The following is a 20,263-nucleotide window of genomic DNA, read 5'->3' as shown; positions in this document are numbered from 1 at the left end:
CTCAACGCCCTGTATCAATCTGCTGCTACTGATGGCCGAATTACCGGGCGCCGGTAAAAACAGACAGTGAAACATTACAACTACAAGCTGCCAGTTGCAAACATCCATGATGTTACTGCATCGTTAAACTTCAACCTGCTGTACTATAATTGTGCATACAGTGTTACAGTGGTACTCACATAGGGTTTAATGTTCAACCAAAGGGTTTGAATAATGTGGTTAACTGTCATTTGTCTGTTGTTTGTCCTTCTGAATCCATTACTGATTGTGCCTTGCAATGAAAACCCCAAATTTGTCCTCAAATGGAACTGAATCATAACTACAGGGAATTTGAACACAGACATCATACACACAATTTTAGTCAAGGATTTTTTGAATATGATGACATCACAGGCAGATATCCAAAGCTTCATACGGATACATCCAATGCAATCTTTGATTGTAAAAATGAAAATGACATATGGTTATGTAGCCCTAAAGCATACAGTACATTTAAGTCAGAAAAGAATAGGAAGTCCGAGCAGAATCCTAGTCTCAGGCCATATGACCAGTGAAAAAAGGCTGATGAAAATGTGAAAAAAGTGAAAATGACTTGATGTTCAAAATGAACAAATAGCCCTGTGAGCTGGACACATGAAGATGAGCAAGAGTTTCCTCTGGGTGTTGGACGGGGGCGTTGTATTGAATGTGCGTGCATGCTTGGATGAGTTCATTGTAGTGATCTCTCACTGTGTCGCAGAGCCCAGCTCAACTTTCACTGAAGAGAGTGAGAGATGGAGAGAGGGAGAGAATACATGCACATATTCACACACACCATCTGTCCATGCTGCCTCTATGAATTTGTCACATTGATCATCCATTGCTGGAATAGTCAAAGATTTTAATAACCTCTTTGACCAACTTTAGTGAATATAATGTAGTCGGAACTGATAGGAATGATGGCAAAAACTGCCAAAATATGATCTATGTTTTAATTAACCGGAATGATGCTTGAAGAGTCATGGTGTGAGCATTGTTAGATAAGTTCAGATCCAGCTATGCTAATAGTAATGTGTAGCTGTGGTGTTTTTTCAGACTCCTGGATGTTGGAGTGAGGAAACCGGAGAGAAGAGGAGCACCCACCAGCGCTCTGCGTCCTGGGGCAGCGCTGACCAGCTCAAAGAGGCATGACACTAACATGAATACAAAGACCACAGAACTATATCTGTCCAACGCTTAGAGCTTAGTGGGATCGTGCATTTTGCATTAGCTACAGACAAACCCCTTGCCTTTTTTCTTTTCTGCGACGGGCTTATGAGTGAAGTACACTACACGGTAGTAAAAGAATAAGTACTTAGATCATGGCACCAACATATTTTTTGTCGTGTAGACAGGTATATTGGCTTGCTTCAGGTTGCACTTTACACTCAATAAAAATAGTTTGGTTTCATCCTTTAAACACCCAGGCTTTAGTAGATATCTATATTATATATAGAGGAACTTACAAACCTAATGTAATAATTAAGTAATGAAATACAATGCTGATAACACAGTCCTGCTGAATAATGTAACACATCTCCTGTTGCCTTCATTAGATGTAATTGACATAATTGGATACAAATTTCACATTTTAGTACATCTTACCCATTAAATGTGTTACCTATCTTTTGCCTACTTGAAGGCAAAGGTTGAACTAACTGCCAGCGGGGATGTGGAAGAGATGTGAGACAAAAGTTACGGTGTAAGATGAGGTGAAAAGTTAGTTATTGTTGTTTGGCCTACTGACCAACACAATCCCTGATTGGAGCAAAAATCACACTCCTTTTCAAACACCCAGTCAAATCTCAACACACAGACATGATGCACACTGTGTATGTAGATTGAGTGGTACTTTGCATGCGTACATTGCAAACAGGAAGTGCTAATAGAGTAATGCTAATAGGATGCAAGTTTTCTATGTGTCAGAAGTGATGAAACAGTAGTGTAGGAAGAGGAGTTGCTGGATCATTGACATTTTCTTCAGGCTGACATCACGGGTTTGGTATTGTGTCTTTATGGTGCTGATGGCGTACAGCAGAGACAAACACATCCTCTGAAGATGCACTCGGCATGGCACTATCAGGCCCTCTCAGCTCCACACTGCTGATACTCAGCAGCAGGAGGGAGGTGGCAGATAACACTATCTCACTCTTAACTACTCACTTCCCCTCTTTGAAATGGCCATAATCCACCACAATTTATGGCGAGCCCAGCCCAGCCCTGGCTCCTCGCTGCCTCCTGCAGCAAAAGGAACAATAAGGGCCGGCCGGGTGACAGCTCAGCCCTCACTAATGTGTGCACAAGCACGTTACTGAGTTACAGGGCTGCAGAGGAGGAGTAGTACTGACACCGATTCCACAGATGTCAATAGATAAGCTACAAGAAGCAAGTTAAGACATAACTGAGCAGTGCAGCTACTTTGCAGACCTACATCAGGATATGATGCATTCAGTGGGATATTAGTGGATATTATTCTGCCTGTATCTGAATGGCAGAATGTCAGAGCTGTGTATTGTAGTTGGTGTGTCAAATTTTTTTGTAACTTCTCAGTCAAAGCAAACCTTGTTCTAGTCAAAGAAAACTAGTTGTAGTTGGCTGTCCTGTCTCGGTTGTGTTAAAACTTGTTGAAAGTTGAAAAGGTGTGGGTGTGTTGACCTCTGAGTATTTATATCACTTAGTGTCTCCTTTAAGTATCACAAGAAGTTGTAAACATGATCTAGGTCTCACTTCTCTTGTTTCTGGATAGTGCCGTACAGAAAACAGGAGAAGCTCCAGCTGATGGAGCCCCACCAAATGCTGAACATAGCCTAACAACATACAACATAACAACAACATAACAGTGACATTATTCAAGCTCCACATTTGAACACAGGGTGGTCGCACAAATCATTGATAGACATCTGTAATGATTACTGTGCTCACATCTGCAATCCCATGACTCTGAATCATGACAGTAAATACTTTGCAAGATACTTGGCTCATCTTAGGCTTGTAGCAACACGCCCACCACAATCCAATACCAGTCTCAAGACTTGCAGAGCCTGGAAACACCCCTTCAGTATTCGATTGGACTAAAAGGGAAGAGATGGATGAGATGGATGCAGAAGTAATAAAGGATGTCCTGTTCTAAAGGACTGACAATTGTCCATAGATAGTAGATATTATAATAGAGATTATTAAAAGCTGCAAAGATAAAGAGAACTCTCTAAGACTGAAGGAGACCTTCCTGGTCTCTCTGACACAGCAAGAGGTACAGAAATTGTATAGAATTTGCCATTCAAATTGTCTAAGTGGTCAGGAGGTGATATAAAATACAAATGTAACTCATTCAGACAAGGCAATGAGGCTTTATGCAATTCATGATAAAAAGAGTACCAGGCCTGTAATTCTTCAAAATATTCAATGAACATGGCCCAAGCTCCCGTTTTCTCTCTAACAACATGTGTTAACATAGAAGAGTCAATGGGAAGAAGACCAAGTACTTGAAATCAGAATCTCTGAATGTAACTGTTCACCTCTCAATGATTTCCCAAACAACGGGGATGGAATTCCGACACTCAGTGCAGCTTGTCATCATTCTCTCCTGAAATCTGTCACATCTTATACTAGACATTGACCTAAAAGCTCCCATAATGATTCTTTTTGCTAAGACATCAAAGTTCACAAGGTCAGCAAACAGATAAATGGCCTACCTAATGCACCTTAGGTTTACAATTCAGACCTAGGACATAGGTGTCATCTACAAGACACTCGGTTGAAAGGCCTCTCCATACTGCCACGACTAAGCGTCCAACTCTCTTTGAGAATTGCACTGATGTGCTTCACGTAAAGTATAATAGCTGTTGCATCCATGTTCCTTACCAGCCTGCAGCACCATGTTGTGACAAATCTACCTGTGAAGGAAAAGAGCATTGGTACTTTGTGATCTAGTGTTTCTGACCCTAAAAAGCCAAAATAGATCAGTGTTGTTTTCGACAGCAATGCCCAATACAATGTGGTGTCACTGTGATGTCTTGTGAACAGAGCCTGACCGAAACAACTCACTGGTAGCTGTGCTGGTACGAAATGTACTGTCGGTGCAGACACCGAACACTTGTTTAATAGCTTTTTGGTCAGGAACCTCCGACGCTTTCTTATGGTTTCAAGACAATAACCTCTCTAATGACATCATTCAGACTGTAATTCTGATGTCAACCATTTTGCGATTTCCAAAGAGATTATGGATTAAAGTCTCTCCCAACTAGGGATGTGCATTTCAAGCAAAAATACTTTTTAATAGTCACAGTGAACTATTCGAAGATTCAAATTCAAATAATCGATCACCCCGGGAGGAGAGGAGAGAGAGCCAGGACCAGAGCTGAGCTAACACAGCTTGAACTGCTTCTAGCTAATGTCTGGTTGCGAAGATCGGCTGGATGAAATGGGATTGGCTGGATGAAATGGGACTCCAAATGGGAAAAATCAGAGACTGTTTGTGTCCACATCTTTACACAGACTTGCTTCCATCTCAAAGCCTATTGCTACTGACAGGCATACTACAGAGCGTACACTTTTTAAAACAAGACGATAGTCATGTAAAGTATTGGTTTCTTTTTCTTTCTAATTTACCGAATATTCGAAAATCACGGCCATGCTATGCAATCTCGGCCTACTTCAGGATACCAAGACAGACTGCCTCACCATCAGTTGTTTCTGACGAGGAAAAACCTTGACAAGGTGTTCTGTCTATCTAACACCAGACCATATAGATGTCTTTCACCTTGAATGGCTTCACATAGAGAATTGTTTATCTTTCCTGATGCATCAACAAAAGCCAATGCTGCAGTTGCATATCTGAAGGTCATGAATGCGGATGGAAACTGCTATGTTGGCTTTGTCATGGGCAAAGTAAAGTCCTGAGTAAACAGTACAGAGATTAGGACTTTGTGCCACTGTACTAGCTGTGGAGCTGACTGACTTAATCTCTGAGGAGCAAGACATCAAGGCAGAGACCAGAACATTCTACACTAATGACAAAGTTGCCCTGGCCTGTATTTATAATGAAACCATTATAATGTCCAGAGATCATTCTGTCCAGTCCAATGGTGCTCAAGATCTTTCTTTGCACAACAATTACAACGAAGCAGTCAGTGGCAATGAAAATGTCAGGCTCCCTCTTACAATGATCTTACAGGTATAAAAGAGAAATGCGTGTAAAAGTTAAAGAGAATTTAAGAATAAGATAGTACAGAAGTAATAATACGAGAGTAATACATAATAGTATGATAATAAGAAAAAGAATAATAAGAAGAATATCCATCCATTATCTTTCGCTTATCTGGGGTTTGGTCGCAGTGGCAACAGGTCAACCAGGGCACTCCAGACATCTTGCTCCCGGGCAATGCTTTCCAGCTCCTCCTGGGGGATCCCAAGGCGTTCCCAGGCCAGATGAGATAATTCACCACTGAACTGCCACTGTCGCCTGATGCTTGCTCATGTGGGGATTCTGGAATCCTTAATTTTGAATTCTTGAATTGTTCTCTCTCTTTATAAGAGTTTGGTCTAGCCCTGCTCTTTATGGAAAGCGTCTTGAGATAACATTTGTTATGAATTGGCACTATATAGATAAAGATTGACTCATTATATTGTCCCTCCAGCGAGTCCTGGGCCTGCCCAGTCCAGTTGGACGACAATAATTAAAACAACGCCAACGTATATAACACTGTGGTAACATAGTGCTGTGGTAGCAGGTGTGCAGTAATAATACATCTAATAATACATATGCACGGATGTAAACAAATTCGTGTGTTGGTTAAGTGTTCTGGTAATGAGCTAGAGAGCTTGTGAGTCTTGTGGCCATCAGGATGAAGCTGTCGCTGAGCCTTGTGGTGTGGGACTGGATGCTGCAGTATCGTCTGCCAGATAGCAGCAGGCAGAACAGTTTGTGGGGGGGTGATTAGGTCTTTGATGAGCCCATTGGCCTTTTTCCTGCACCACTAGTTGTAGAGATCCTTCATGGGTGGCAGATTCATCCTGGTAGTGTGCGGTGCAGCCTTGTTCAGGATCCAGTCATCCAGGTCGTTCAGGCAGAGGGCTTTGGTCTTTTTGGAGACTGGGACAATGGTGGACTTCTTGAAATATGTGAGATTGAAAATGTCTGTGAAGATGTCTGGGTGATGTTCTCAAAGCGGGCATAGGAAGTGTTCAGTTCATCTGTGAGAGAAGCAGAAATGATCTCAGAACTTCTGGTTTTCCTTTTGTAGTCTGTAGTAGATCTTAGTTCAGCTGACGTTTTTGGCATTGGATCACTGATAGTTAGCCTCTTCATTGTCCCTATCATCTTTCTTTGCACTGCAAATAGCACAAACTGTATTCCTCCAGATTGCCAGAGTTGTTGAGCCAATCCATGCTTTAAGTTTAGCTTCCGCCTCACTGTTAACCCAGGGCTTCATGTTTAGGAATCAATACAGTAATCCTCAGTATGTCATCAATGCATTTGGCCATGTATGTGTTAACATACACACTACTCCATTCTGCTAAGGCAGTGATGTAGGGTTGAGTCTGATCAGACCAGTGCTACATGGTCTATAATAGTCTCTGTATCACCTGTGAGTTTCTACCTGTAGGAAGGAAGAAGAACGAAGATCCATGTTGTTCAACAAGCGGCAAGGGGAGGCCCTTATATCCATCCTGGAAAGGAGTGTAAACATGGCAGAGTTGGTCACCACTACTCGTGAAATGGATAATGTGCTGGTGATGTCGGCATAACTTTCCTCAAGTTGGTGATCTCCTGCCGCAATTCAGACGTGGACAATATAGCTGTCAAAGCCTATTTGTCAAGCAGGGGCTGCACATGGATTTTTAACCTACCACATGCGTCCCACTATGGTTGAACATGGGAAAGGTTCATCAGTCTCATTGTTCTTCCGCCTCAAAAACACCAAACTTGAAGCCCATGATGTGTTTGGCACCCATGTCAACAGACCCTGATGGCTCATTCATATGAACTCTGGCTGCTCTTCTAACGCAGAAAAAGAACCCTCTTCCTGCTCCTGCAGCGTAGGTTTTAAGCATCAATGGCAGCAAATCAAACATTTCTCCAATACCTTCTGTGTCAAATAGAGGAAAGAGTTCCTCTCTACACTGCAGTGGCTTTCCAGCCAGCTGAACATAAACCTAGTGGGTGTTGTGATCTCTAAGGACAGTTGTTCTTAGGAATGAGTGAGCCTATTGGATTTATGACTCAGGTGTTCCCCAGCAAGGACGGTAAAGACAGTGGAGATAAGAGCGGCAAGGCCAGGAGAGACAAAACTCTTTCTCAGACCTATCGCAAAGATTCTTCCTCTCCTCCCACTCATAACATTCAATGAGTGGTGGTTATTCACCTCTGGCAGGGAGTGTTCTGTTGTTAAAACTGACAGAGAGGACAACACATTTGTTGCCATTACAAATGTCGGATAGGTTTGATTTTATATGCACGGCTGACAAGTAGCCATTCACTGTATTTGCATTGTGTAACTACCTCTCTATTTAGTGGTCTTCATTGTTAGTGACATTGGTGGAGAAAGTATGTATCCTGTGCTTACTTCAAGTAAAAGTGGCGATACTGCCCTATGAAAATACTCCATTACATGCATTCAAATGTCACTGACTGAGTCCTTTATACATCCATTCTTTAGATCTTCTTCTGTTACATTAACCGAGTAACTGCTCAAGGAGTGTTCACATTTTGTCAGTTAAATCACTACAATCTTTCTGCTGTGTAGCTTTTCAATACCTATTTGCGTGTTGAAATAATAGGTACTATTGCTCCGAAAGAAAAAATAAGCTGAGACGGTACGCACTGTCTGAGTTCTAACACTGTTATACACACTCACTCAACTAATGGCAAAAAAAAAAAAAAAAAACCTGAGAAGTGCATGGCTTGAGGCTGAGAAGGAAACAAAAACTTGCAGGACTGCACTGTGTAACTGCTCCAGTTGCCAAAAATGGGAATCATATAACAGCCGTTTCACACAGAGCCTGCATTGATAAGTAGTGCATGTGTTGTGTTTCTGCTGTAAAGAGGGCCAGGACACTGTGAGGGAATATGTACGGACATGTCCTGGACTACTGCTGTACAGTGGAGGACTGGGAATTCCTTCATCTGTCTGCCACACACACACACACACAAACACACACACACTTTAGGCTGATGCAGATATACAGTTAAAGTAAAAGCAGCTCCAAGAGTAGGTTGACTCTCCCTCCCACGAGTGGTTTCTTTTATTGGGTTAGATGCACCACTAACTGTATATTAGTATGTGAAAAGTTTTGATTCTGCCATGGACATAGACCAAGTAATTTCACAAATAATAACTTGTGCAAGTGCAGGTGATGCCTGCACTGCCTCCTTCCAGCTGCACTGGGATCAGTGACATTTGGTGGACTTGCGTTGGGTCAATAGAATCTCCATTTCGTAGGTTTACTTCCTATTGAGAAGCAAGACAACCAGGATCCCAGGATATTTGTGAAAAACAGAATAGGTAACATTAACTGTATAGATATGTAACATAAATTACGTATGCCTGTAAATGCTAGAAAGGTGTTATTTATATTAACTTCAGTAAGCAAAGAAAAATGCTGCAAAAATAGAGGGTTTTTTTTTTCACACGAGCCCACAAGGGGGGGGGGGGCAAACCACCCCTAATGACACCAATACTACCTATTTCTGCTCAGCATCTCCTAATTGCTGGAACACAGCCATCATTAATGTTTTTAGTTCCACCTGTTTGTCCTGCTATAACAAGTGAAAAATGGCTGCTGCACGAAAGGCCAGTGAGTCCGACTTATTTAGGAGCAGTAAAGAAACGAGAGTTCTCTGATTCAGGTTTCAGGGTTTATTGCTTTTCTGTTTTTTTCTTCTACAAAACAAATCTTTACAAAAGGCCCACAACACCCACTCGCCCCCCCCCTGCTAAATGTTTATGTCTCTCTGTCCTCTCCCGCTTGATTCCAGCAGATTGCGAAGCTCCGGCAGCAGCTCCAGCGCAGTAAACAAGGAGGACGCCACAGTAAAGACAAGGACCAACTGTCCCCCCTCCAGTACAACACCATCACCTACACCGCCCTCAGCAGCTCAACTAACCACACGTCCACAACCAGCCACATTCAGGTAGTGGTCTGTGTCCTCAAGGTGACTGAAAATCATATTAGAATATTATTCAAATTCACTGATTTGAAAACACTGCGTTTGCCCCAAACTAGTTAAAGAGAAGTGACCAGGAGGCCACATAAGGTCATTCTTAAAACAGCACACAGCTTCACCTTAATCAAATGACATCATAATGACTGTAAATGACAGAGAGATCAGGTTATGATGCTGCACGTCATCAGTTCTACTCTGTAAGAAAAGGTTTCTTTGCCACGTTGTGATCAAAGTGGATCAGACTAGATGGTCAAGGTGCATGAAAGTTAGCATCAAATTACTGCTGCAGCACTCCGGACTCGTGCCTCTTTGAGACGTGTTTATTGTCAGCATTATATCAGACACCAGACAAGAGGCCCCTCAGTAACAAATCAGGTTAGTTCAAGTTGACAACAGCTTAATTTTAAATAGTTAACTTTGAACATCTTATAATTGTTTTAGTTTCAGTTTCAGTTTTTAGACAGATTAGCCAGGCGGTGTCATAGCCTGATAGCCCCTGATTGTAGTGTGAAAGTTGTTAATGCTGTAAAAAAGCTAAAAAGAAAGTGTGATTAACAATGCAGTCACGTGTGATATTGATGGATGTTTTTGTCCCATGAGGCATCCGTAGTGGAAATTGAGATGCTACTCACTGCTGATAAAGTAATAAGTTGTAGTTGGTGTTGTGACAGCTTCAGGAACATGTTGGATACCCAAAGAGTTGAAGATTGAGTTCTTGTGAAAGCATTTTGTCAGTCATGTGGTATAAAATGTGAAAGTCTATCATCCTTCTGCTAGGAGTCTTGTGCTGATTGACAGGTCCACTACACTATCCACTACAGAGACTGATGCTCCTGCTTTGAAGGCCATTTATTTATTCGTTGGCTGGGGCAAAGCATATTTATGACCTGCATACAATTCTTAATATACTTAACTTCCTAAACATGGGTTTGACTTTTAGAACTAGAACATGACATAAAGTGAAGTATGATATAAAGCGGAGGAAGTGCTGCTCCCCCTCCAGTGTCATTTCTGTGTCGGGTCATATTTTGGGAAGAGAGAGACAAACTTTATTTTGATTAATTTGCTTATTTTCGCTTGGTTTTAAGAACTGTTTGAGTCACAAGTGTTGGTCCTGATCGGTTCACACAGCCTGCTCTCCATCAAGTTCCACATTTTACAGTGGTCACGTGGCTGGACGCCACATCCACCACATCCACCACAGATAGAAAAGATGATGTTCGGAGCAAAGCTGCATCGGGTTTACAACTTGCTCAGCTACCTTACTGTGTGTTGCAGCAGCTGCTCGACGTTTCTGTGGTGAAAAGTATTAACTTCTCAGTATGATGATGCAGTTAAATAAGTTGCAAAGTTTATGTTCTTCACAACCAGTCACTAAAACTGCTGCTGAGTTTTGCTTTGATGGTCTGTGATCTGATTTATCAGCATCTTCCCACCCAACTAGTTATATAATATGTACTGTGTTTTATTGATTATATATATCAGCTTGTTACACAATACTGAGTCCATGTCATGGAAAAGTGGACAGTGTCTAAAAGAGTGTCTAACTAGACATAGAGACAAAGTCAGAACACTTCCTCATTGCTGAAACTGGTGGTTTCAGCAATGTGGTGTTACTACAGCCATGTACTCTAGCTACACTAACTTAAAAAGTAGATTTCTCTTTTAATCGGTCATTTCAGTCTAGCTGAGACGTCATCCTATTGCTGTATTAGCCAAAGCAGGCCTCGATTCCAATCCAATCATATTTGGAAATGGTGCATGTGTGAGACGCTGTGTCCTGGTGGGCAGGACGACACGTTTTCTGAAATTATAATAAAATATAATCTGTGTTCTGCAGCAGTTTTCCATGTCGAAGTCGGCCCAGATGCCGCTGTCCAACATCACAGTGCCAAAGCCCTCCATCTCCAGGGTGCCCAGCAGCATGGAAGGCATCAACCACGAGCTGGAGAAGGTCTTCATCAAAGACAATGGAGAGAAGGAGGAGCTCAAGGTGGGCTCCTGTTTCTTTTCACTTCGCATAGTGATGGAGTTTAACCTGTGTGTTCCTTACGTCACCTTGTCTTATTCTCTTCTTCCTCCCTGCTGGGTCTCCTGTCGGGGCCACTAGTCCCTGGAGGTTCCTGATGGCCGGCGAGCACCCTTTCCTCCCCAGCAGCGCAGCAGCAGCACCCGCAGCGTGGACACCCAGACTCCCTCAGCCCCTGGCCGGTCCAGCAGCTGCTCCAGCCTGTCCCCCTGCCCCTCGCCTGCCTGCCCACCAGGATCACATGATGGCAGTCCTTACTCCACAGAGGATCTACTGTATGACAGGGATAAAGGTAAAGAACACAAGACTTTTCAAGCTTTGGCATGAAGGGCAAGGAAATGGTTGTTCGACCGGTCTCATCCTTTGAAAGGAATGCATTAAACTATATTCAAGCAGACTGAAATGGCACATGCGTGTCTATTTTTTCCATTTTATAATAGTGATTTTGTTACTTTTCCTTTTATAGCCTGTATTATATAAGTAGGTAATGCATTGTGAGCCAAATTTTAGCTTTGAAGAAGAATGTGTGCAGTCAGGACTTGAACCACTCTTGAACTATCATGCTGCTTTTGGCTGCGTATGATATGGACATCTTGTTATGAGAAGCACTGTGGCACGAGCCTTTGAGACTTGGGACAGTGGGCTGTAAAAAAAACGATCTGGATTATCATTTAAATAAAACAACGTTCTCACACCATGGTCTCTGGGGAAAGGGACGGAACATAACAAAGTTTTTACTGCGCTGAACTGAAATGACACAAAAAGAGTCAAACTACAAAGAAGAGGCGTGGAGTAGAGAGACAGAAACACTTTTCTTTTGAAAGTGTCTCAAAAAGTACTTACCTTGAATTCAGATCAGCCTAACTGCTATCTATAGTCCATCTGTTCAATCCACAGCAACGTAGTGTCACTGTCCTCCCTGTCCAGACAGGCTGTGCTCCGCCTAACATTACTAAAATGACAGAAGAAAATAGTGTAAGTTGGCTCTGTATCTTTATTGATTGATTTATTTTGCTTCCACCATCTCACAGCCACATAGTTTTATATGTCCACGGTGAAGCCAGAAAGCTCTTAGTGTAACTGGGGGTCTTGATCAGTCACTGTAGAGATGAAGTTCACAGTAAGCAAACAGTAGACTTGTGCCATTTCAGCAGCTGCCTGTGGAGATTCTTCACCAAGTACCCACAGAGGGGAAAAAGGGACTTGTGATGTGGGGCCACATTAGAATGGTGTGTGGATTGTTACATTTGGTTAGTGCATCTCGTCCATGAGACAGTTGAGGGGCGGAGATCTGGTTGATTTGCTGAAGCCTGTGTCTTAGCCTGTGTCTCTGTGTTCACAGACAGTGGAAGCAGCTCACCACTGCCCAAGTTTGCATCCTCGCCCAAACCCAACAACAGTTACATGTTTAAGCGAGAGCCACCAGAGGGCTGTGAGAAGATTAAAGCTTTTGAGGAGATGAGGTACGAACAGCTTGATATTTGTTTGGAGTTTTGAACTTTCTGTTGCCTTTGGAATTGTGTGATCCTCACTGGCATTGCATATATCCCTGTGTAGCTCCAGACAGTCCACATCAGCATCAGTCCCCCTCTTCTCCTGCCCCGACAAAAACAAGGTCAACTTCATCCCGACGGGCTCGGCGTTCTGCCCTGTCAAACTCCCCGGCTCCCTGCACCTCACCCCGGCCTTAGAGCCTGAGGAGGACGAGAACAACGCGGAGGCGGGCTCCGTCTCAGAGCCCCAGGGGGCCACGTCGCTCTACGGCACCCCCACTCAGGTCTCCACGAGCACCAGCACAGACGACCCCCCAGAGGAGCCCGGCTCGCCCTCAGAAACTGCAGACCCCCAGACAGACAGCCCGGCCATCAGCTAGACCTGAGCAGAGCTGGCCTCTGGCTCCGGGATCCACGCTAGCGACCACCAACCATCACCACTGACTGTCCCACCAAGTCCTCCCTCTGCTCTGCCAGGGGAGCCTCCGTCTCTCTGTGCTGAACCCCTCCACCCCCTATCTCTGCATGACGTAGCAACAATGTCCTGAATAACCACCACCGCCACCACAAAGACTCGCCACCTTATTGTTCTGTCCTGCATAATGTCTGCGCTGCTGTTGGCAGGGAAGGACCTGATGGTTAAAGGTTATCGTATGCAGGCATCGGACAAAAGAATGGAGCACTATGGATGGGGGGAGGGGCATGCATTTTAAACTGGTAGTATATTTCTGATTAAATTATGTGTTGTGTTCTGTTTCAACATTCACAGTATGAATAAGCTCTCTAAACATATATATACACATATATCTCTATGAAAAGAAAGAAAATGCTTGTTTTAAAGAAAAAAAAATCCCAAACTGTGTATTGCTGTGTAATATGTGCCGAACAGGAAAACAGCTGTACTATTCAGGATTATGTTTACACTATCCAGGTCACATTGTTAAACCCTCTCTAAAAATGCAATGAGAGAATAATTTGGCATAGAGAAAAAAAAAAAAGATAAAAAGGCCTCAAATTGATTGCACAGTGTCTGCATCTGGCCTCGCTTCAGGTATTTCACAATCAGAGTCTATACTCAGGTAATTTGGAATGTATGTCCATACAAATATCTGCAGCTTGACAAAGCAGAACAGATTCACTGTCATTTATTCCTGATTTTTCTCATTCCCAGACAAGTCATTCCTTTTCTGTTCCAGAGTCCAGTCTGAGACTAGACTCGCGATGGATAGCTGCAGAGGGTAAAGGGTTGAAGCAGTGGGCATCCTCTGATGGCTGCCCCCTCTGACTGGTGGTCGGATTCTGTACGGACCACACACACTGTGACTGGTGGAAATAATGGCTGTGTGTGTATAGTATGAAGCATGCTGGACAGAGACTTGGATGACTTACAGTGGCTGTTGACAGGGGACCAGAAGTGGACGCGTCTGCGGTACCGTCACATGAAGATACAATCAAAGTGAAGAATTTGGTTCTTTGCAGGTGCAGATTGGAGGTGTAGTTGTACAAACATTTTTCCGAGCTAGAAATTCTTATTTGATGAGTGAAACCTCAGTTTTCGTAGCCAAAGAAGCAGTTGTATTGTGCAACTTAACCTGACTTAATCAAGACTAGAGCCTGAGGCCAATATCAGTATTTAAGAAAGGATAACGAACACTTTTCATAAGAATCCGAATTCTGACCGAGACGTGGACAGAGCGAGACATTCAGCAGTCAGTCAGTCAGCCAAAGTTTCTTCCAGTAGAATATCTGCGATAAGATGTAATTCACTAAAATTAGGCAGATATATAGTAGAGCCGGTACTTCAAAATACCATGTGAATATGTGAGAACTAACTAAGAGAGGAAAGCAGCTCAGTTGCTGAGGCCCAAAGCATCAGACTTGATAAAATACCCCGAAGCTGTTTCCTCCAGTCTCTGTGAGCACAAGTAATGGTTACGATAGCGCTATAATATCAGTAGCAAAAGTAAGTAGTCAGAAAATCAGCAGCTCCAGAGCACTATCTATCTAAAGTTTACTGAAGGTGTATTGGATTGAGTGGATTTTAGTGCTTATGAATTCAAATGTTCTAATTGTCAGAGGAGAAGTGTTATTTCCTCCTTTAAAAGTGACCTAGTCATACAAAAGAGTAGCACAAGCTGAGCATTAGCGTTCGTCAGTGGGTCTAACGTCTTCAATTCAACCACGGCCCGCTCAGTCTAACCTCAGAATAGATCTGCATCTGTAGAGTTGATGTGTTCACGTGCGTTGCCTTGAGTCCTACTTTCTTTCATGTTTTTCCCGCATCTACAGTGTTAATTCTAAACTAGTTCCTCATATTCCTTCAGACAGTTCAGTGATTATCTGGTCAGCACGACCTGCACGTCTCCTCCACGTACAGGCTGCAGATTGCATTTCATCAACATCCAGATCATCACAGATTTAGTTTTTTTTTCCCCCACTGAGCGCAAGTTTGAATCTTGAATAAAAGATGTGGCCCTATTATGTATCGGTGGGGCTCTAATTAAGACAGGGTTGTGGTTAGAAAGTATACATGAGGAACGGTTTTGTTCGGACTAAAAGGGGAACATCGAAGCACCTTTGAATGCAAACACACAAAAGCTCAAATGTTTAAAGTTGTCCAAAAGTTGCTTTTGCAAGGATTTTGCCTAAATAAATACAGCATAACTCTACCTTTAATCTGCAATATTCGGATCAATAGTATTTTTATATGAAAAATGGATCAAACAGCTTGTTTTAGTTTATGGCCCATAAACTCCCTCTGTGTCCTACCTGCCCAGACCAAGTTACTGATTAGCTGGTGAAGAACGTAGAACATTTAGCAGCTGAAAAGCGAGATCTGTTTGTCATTAGGTGGTGGAGACCAAACCAGAGCTAAAGGGAGAGTGAACATAGGACTTTCCTCTGGCTCCTGGGTGTGTAAATAAGCAATTGTTTGCCAACATGTTAGCTGTAACAACTTTATGTGCTCAACGTTTTCCTAACCCTAACCCTAAACACCCCCCACCCCCAAAAAAAAAAAAAAATGTAGCTTTAGATAAAGGAAATCCTTGACAATGAGTTGTGCTACAGACACAATAGCACTTATCAGTCAGTGCCAGGAAAGTGTTGAGGTTCGACACCCAGCCATAGCCAACAGTGGATGTAACCACACGTTTTGCACAAGCTTAAAAATGAAGTCTAGCCATACAAGGTCAATGTTTGTACAACTTTTAACTCCAACCTGCATATCCAGACTTGGACTGTTCTGATAATCCAGAGAATTGCAATTCCATTAAAGGCATTCCATGAGATTTTAGCATCCAAAACATAAAACGACTCATGATAATTCACTCCTAAAATATCTCTCAGCCTTGTCATTTGATCACTGTAAGAGACTATCTACAGTACTAAGGGTTTTTGGTTGCGGATACAGTAGCGCCTTCATCTGTGTGACGCACAGATAAAAGGATCACACTGGCCTGCCTGCCTCTCACTGTCCGTCTGTTATTACTGAGTGTTGTAGGCACCCCTGATGCTACCACAGAGCAACTAAACCTTCGGATCATCTCATGTATTCTGTGCAAAAACCCCATCCTCTAGGCTGTTAAATGAGCGTCACCCTGCCCAAGTGTAAATGATCCACAACCTTCATTTGCAAGAGTGAAATATAACCCACATTTATTTTGATATCTGGTGTGCTTGTGGACTTCCTGCATTGATGCTCCATACATATTTTGTATATATGTGGCTTTTAAAGAGGCTCAATGCAGTAATGTTGTGGTTTCATAAGACATTTCAGCACCTTACCAAGAGCTATGGCTTTCCCAATGTCCCACATATACTCGGCATTGGTAAATTAGTTGTGTGCAATAATAGGAAAAAAAGGTGTTGTCCGTTCTTTGACACAAACGTCTCCTCTTGCATTACTTTGGTTTTGAGCATGGGGGCTTGATCATCAAGTAGTTTGTTGCTAAAGCCATCAATTGATACAAAACCAGCACTGAGAGTGACCAGAGCACATCACTGGCAGGTCAGAGTGTTCATCAACTCACTACATGATACTCCTTGTGTAACCTGCAGTGTCAACGTTCATGCACAATGGCAATAAAAAAAAACTTGGTTGTTTTGTCCACTTTTTAGTGTGTGTGCATCAGTGAAGGGAAGAGTCTGAGCATCACTACAGATTCCACCAAATATCTCCACCGTCTCTATACTTTCTGTGTTACCAGCTGCTGTACCGCACAGTCTCTTAAAGGGCCAGTTTACTCACAGAGTACAACAGGACAATTTTATAAAGGAAGCCATCCGAGCTTGGCTGAATACATTAACATTAGGTGAATTGACACGCAATGAACTCAAGCCAATGACTGATCTAATTTCACACACCTGTGAGGTGCTGAGGTGCAGGCACACGTCATGAAGGGTAGTTTTAACAGACCAGCGGGGGGGAAGCCTGGAGAATACGTGTGCTCACAATGTCCTCTTTCAAAGTCGTTTAGAAGCAGACAGTGTTTGGATCAAAGAAATACATGAAGGCCTGCAGAAATCCAGTGAAGTACGGAGCAGTTCACTAAATGTTCCATCTAACAGCAACTGATGCACCACACCTTCCACCTAATATCTGCTGCCAGGAAGCCAAAGGTTTGCTTCAAGGAACTTCCTCTGAAGTCAGATCTTTTGAGGGTCAAAGGTGCTGCTCTTCATGCCAAACTAGGCTAGACTAGACTAGTTTTCTGACTCAATACTTGGTTGATATTTATGTTCATATTTCACTCATAAAAAAAATACAAATGTCCAAAGAAAAAAAGGGGAAGATTTTTATTTTCAGAAAATGAACATTCTAGCTTTATACTGTGTGCCCACTACATTTTCAGAATCACAGAATCACAGTGTCTAGTCTCAAATCACAGTGTGGGGGAAATCACTTCCATACCTGCTGTACCACCTGTAGAAGCAGAAAACCCCTCTTGGACCTACAGCTGTAACACTGCCTGAGCAACGCCTTCATGCTCAAACACCACATTCACACACAGTATGTGGTTGATTATTTTGTATATTTCAAGGCAGAGATTGTGTCTCATTTAAATAAAGCTATCAGAAGAGCTCTCTGGAATGGCTGAGTGGTGAATGCTGCAGGCTACTGTGGGCAGGTTTTCCACCCTGGTTCATTTTAAATGGTAATTTAATAAACACAGCTGACAGGGAGCTGAGTGTGTCCTCTGCTGGTCACAGTCTGCACCTGCTAAGTTCCATCATGGGCAGCGACGCCTTGCCTGTGCTGGTAGGATGCAACATGCTAGATGTTACCCTGGTAAAAAAAAAGTCAGCCTGGTCCATGATAGAATTTCACGCCAGATTCTACTGGTGGTCGGCAAGGTTTATGGTTTGAACCTTTCTGTGTGCAGTTTGAATGTTCTCCCTGTGCTTGTCTGGGTTTTGTCCGGGTACTCCAGCTTCCTCCCATCATCCAGTGACTAGCTGGTTGGTCCCAATGACTAGGTCAGGTTAATTGGTGACTCTAAATTACCCGTAGGTGTGAGCATAAATGGTTGTCTGTCTCTATGTGTCAGCCCTGTGTCAGCCCCCCCCCCCATGACCCTTAAGAAAAAGAGGTATAGACAATGGATGGATGGATGTTTCCCTCAGTGTAAACAGCAAAGACAACAATTCAGTAAAGAACTAGAAAAGATTCTATATATTATATAGCATAACAAGCTCAAAGCTATGGGGGAAGAACTCCATGTTAATGTATTTAACTTGTGGACATACTGTGTCACAGCTGGATGTGCAGAGTGATGGGGATTAGACCCAAATGTGGATAAAGGAAGCAGCTGGATGATTTCAGTGGTATTTGAGTCAAATAAAGGTAAGTACAGGTCCAGTTTAAAGTGACAAAAACTCCAACGCAAAACCACAAAGCAAGAACACTAACTTGGACAAAGTGACAAAGGAACAGAGGATCTGCAGCGGTATATGTAGGCTGATGAGGGAAGTGGGAACAGGTGAGTAGATGGGTTAGATAGATGCTTTGTACAAGCAGACATACACCGCTAGCGTCTCTGGTAAGTGTGTATGCATTATTTATGTTCCCGTCTGTTTCAGCCCTGTGCTTCAATCTGATGTTGGGTATTTATGTGTGACAACTTCTTTACAACAAGCACATTGTCTCATGCAGTCTTAAACTGAAGAATACATTCAGCTCAACCTTTGGTCTGTGTCTGTGTGTTCAACTCCTCATCTCGGCCCAGAAAACACCCCCTAACAGTGGGGCGGTCAGGTGATGGGCATGGGGCAACTGATCTGAAAAGTCTGAGGGCATCTGGTGGAGAAGGTAACTATTCCTACATCTGGTTAGTCTGAGTAATCTTAATAATGTTATACGAGAGGCTGTCAAATTGGTGTCTCTGGCTTCGTGTTGACCACTAATCTAGATTTAGCCCAAATCTGAAGCTCAGCTGTCCACCCGCAGTCATCGGGGACACTTTACAGGTTAGTCTGTCCCAGCCTGGGATGCTTTGAGCAGTGATAGCTTCAGTGAATGAACACAGGCACTGAGCACCTGTTGACCACTGAGGCCTCATGATGCTCCTTCATGGAGAGACTGTCTGACAGCTGCATTTGTGCATCTTAAGGCAGGAAGGCACTTTAGGCCTGCTGAGCCAGTTCTGAATATCTGAGTGTGACGACTGATGGGACCAAGTCTCATTGATGACTGCTGATGTCACTCGAGCCACTCGAGCTCTGAAATGAGCAGCTTTTTACCTGAAATAAGTTTAATTAGTAAAGTCCATTAGCTCCTACCTGACCTCTGAAGACAAAAAGACATCTGTGCCAGGTGATGCACACAGTCTGTGTGTGCTCTGTCCAGACTTGGTGGGTTTCAGCTTGTCAGTCTGGCACACAAGGGCTGTCTACTTCCTGGAGGCATTTGTGGGGTACATGTGTGTTCAAGATTACTGTGAGGTCACCACATTGCTGACCTGACACTGAGCCTGGGTCTGTTCCAGGTTTCTTCCTGTTAAAGGGGAGTTCTTCCTCCACTGTTGCTCAATATAATATCTGATGCTGCTCATGTGGGGATTCTTGAATCCTTAATGTTGAATTCCTGAATCGTTGGGTCTCTCTCTAATTAAAGAGTTTGGTCTAGACCTGCTCTTTATGGAGAAGAGTCTGGAGATAATGCTGTTGTGAATTGGCGCTATATAAATAAAGATTGATTGATTGATTGATTGACCTTTGACCTTTGACCCACCATTTGTTGGTTGCTTGTCAATTGTTGTTTTGTTTGTGTTTCAGAGCTAAATGCATAAACTGTGATGTCTAAATGAATCATTACTATTCACATGAGCAAGGATGATCACAAATAGACCACTCACACTCAGTTTGTAAGCCTTAAAAGGAAAAGTAGAAATTTTAACATTTCAGTGATACCTTGGTGGTACAGTCTTACCATTAGTCTATTTCACTGCTTCTGTTTTTACACAGTTTGGTTTTTACACAAGCCTTTTAGTTTAGGCCGCTAAATGTCATCCTACACCCTGCAGTGAGTGTGTGCTGTAGACATGTAGGAGTGTAACC

The 20,263-nt window shown here is 43.0% G+C and overlaps 1 protein-coding gene across 4 annotated transcripts in view; it reads left to right on the top strand.

Annotated features, from left to right (window-relative positions):
* glcci1a (glucocorticoid induced 1a) overlaps window positions 1–16,817 on the top strand; it is a 30,595-nt gene extending 13,778 nt beyond the window's left edge. The window contains exons 3-8 of one of the 4 annotated variants that reach the window (XM_070845944.1): window positions 1,075–1,164; window positions 8,999–9,151; window positions 11,028–11,177; window positions 11,295–11,505; window positions 12,556–12,676; window positions 12,771–16,817. In XM_070845944.1, coding sequence (XP_070702045.1) covers window positions 1,075–1,164; window positions 8,999–9,151; window positions 11,028–11,177; window positions 11,295–11,505; window positions 12,556–12,676; window positions 12,771–13,086 — 1,041 coding nt within the window. In that variant the 3' untranslated portion in view covers window positions 13,087–16,817. Of the gene's footprint in view, window positions 1–1,074; window positions 1,165–8,998; window positions 9,173–11,024; window positions 11,178–11,294; window positions 11,506–12,555; window positions 12,677–12,770 lie in introns of all 4 variants that reach the window. The other 3 variants (XM_070845942.1, XM_070845941.1, XM_070845940.1) reach the window with 3 other exon arrangements.
* The last annotated feature ends 3,446 nt before the right edge of the window (window positions 16,818–20,263 follow it).

This window comes from Pempheris klunzingeri, chromosome 16, assembly GCF_042242105.1.
Source record: "Pempheris klunzingeri isolate RE-2024b chromosome 16, fPemKlu1.hap1, whole genome shotgun sequence".
Taxonomy (NCBI): Eukaryota; Metazoa; Chordata; class Actinopteri; order Acropomatiformes; family Pempheridae; genus Pempheris; species Pempheris klunzingeri.
Note: the sequence above shows the minus strand (reverse complement) of the source record. Positions and strands in the feature narration are given on the sequence as shown.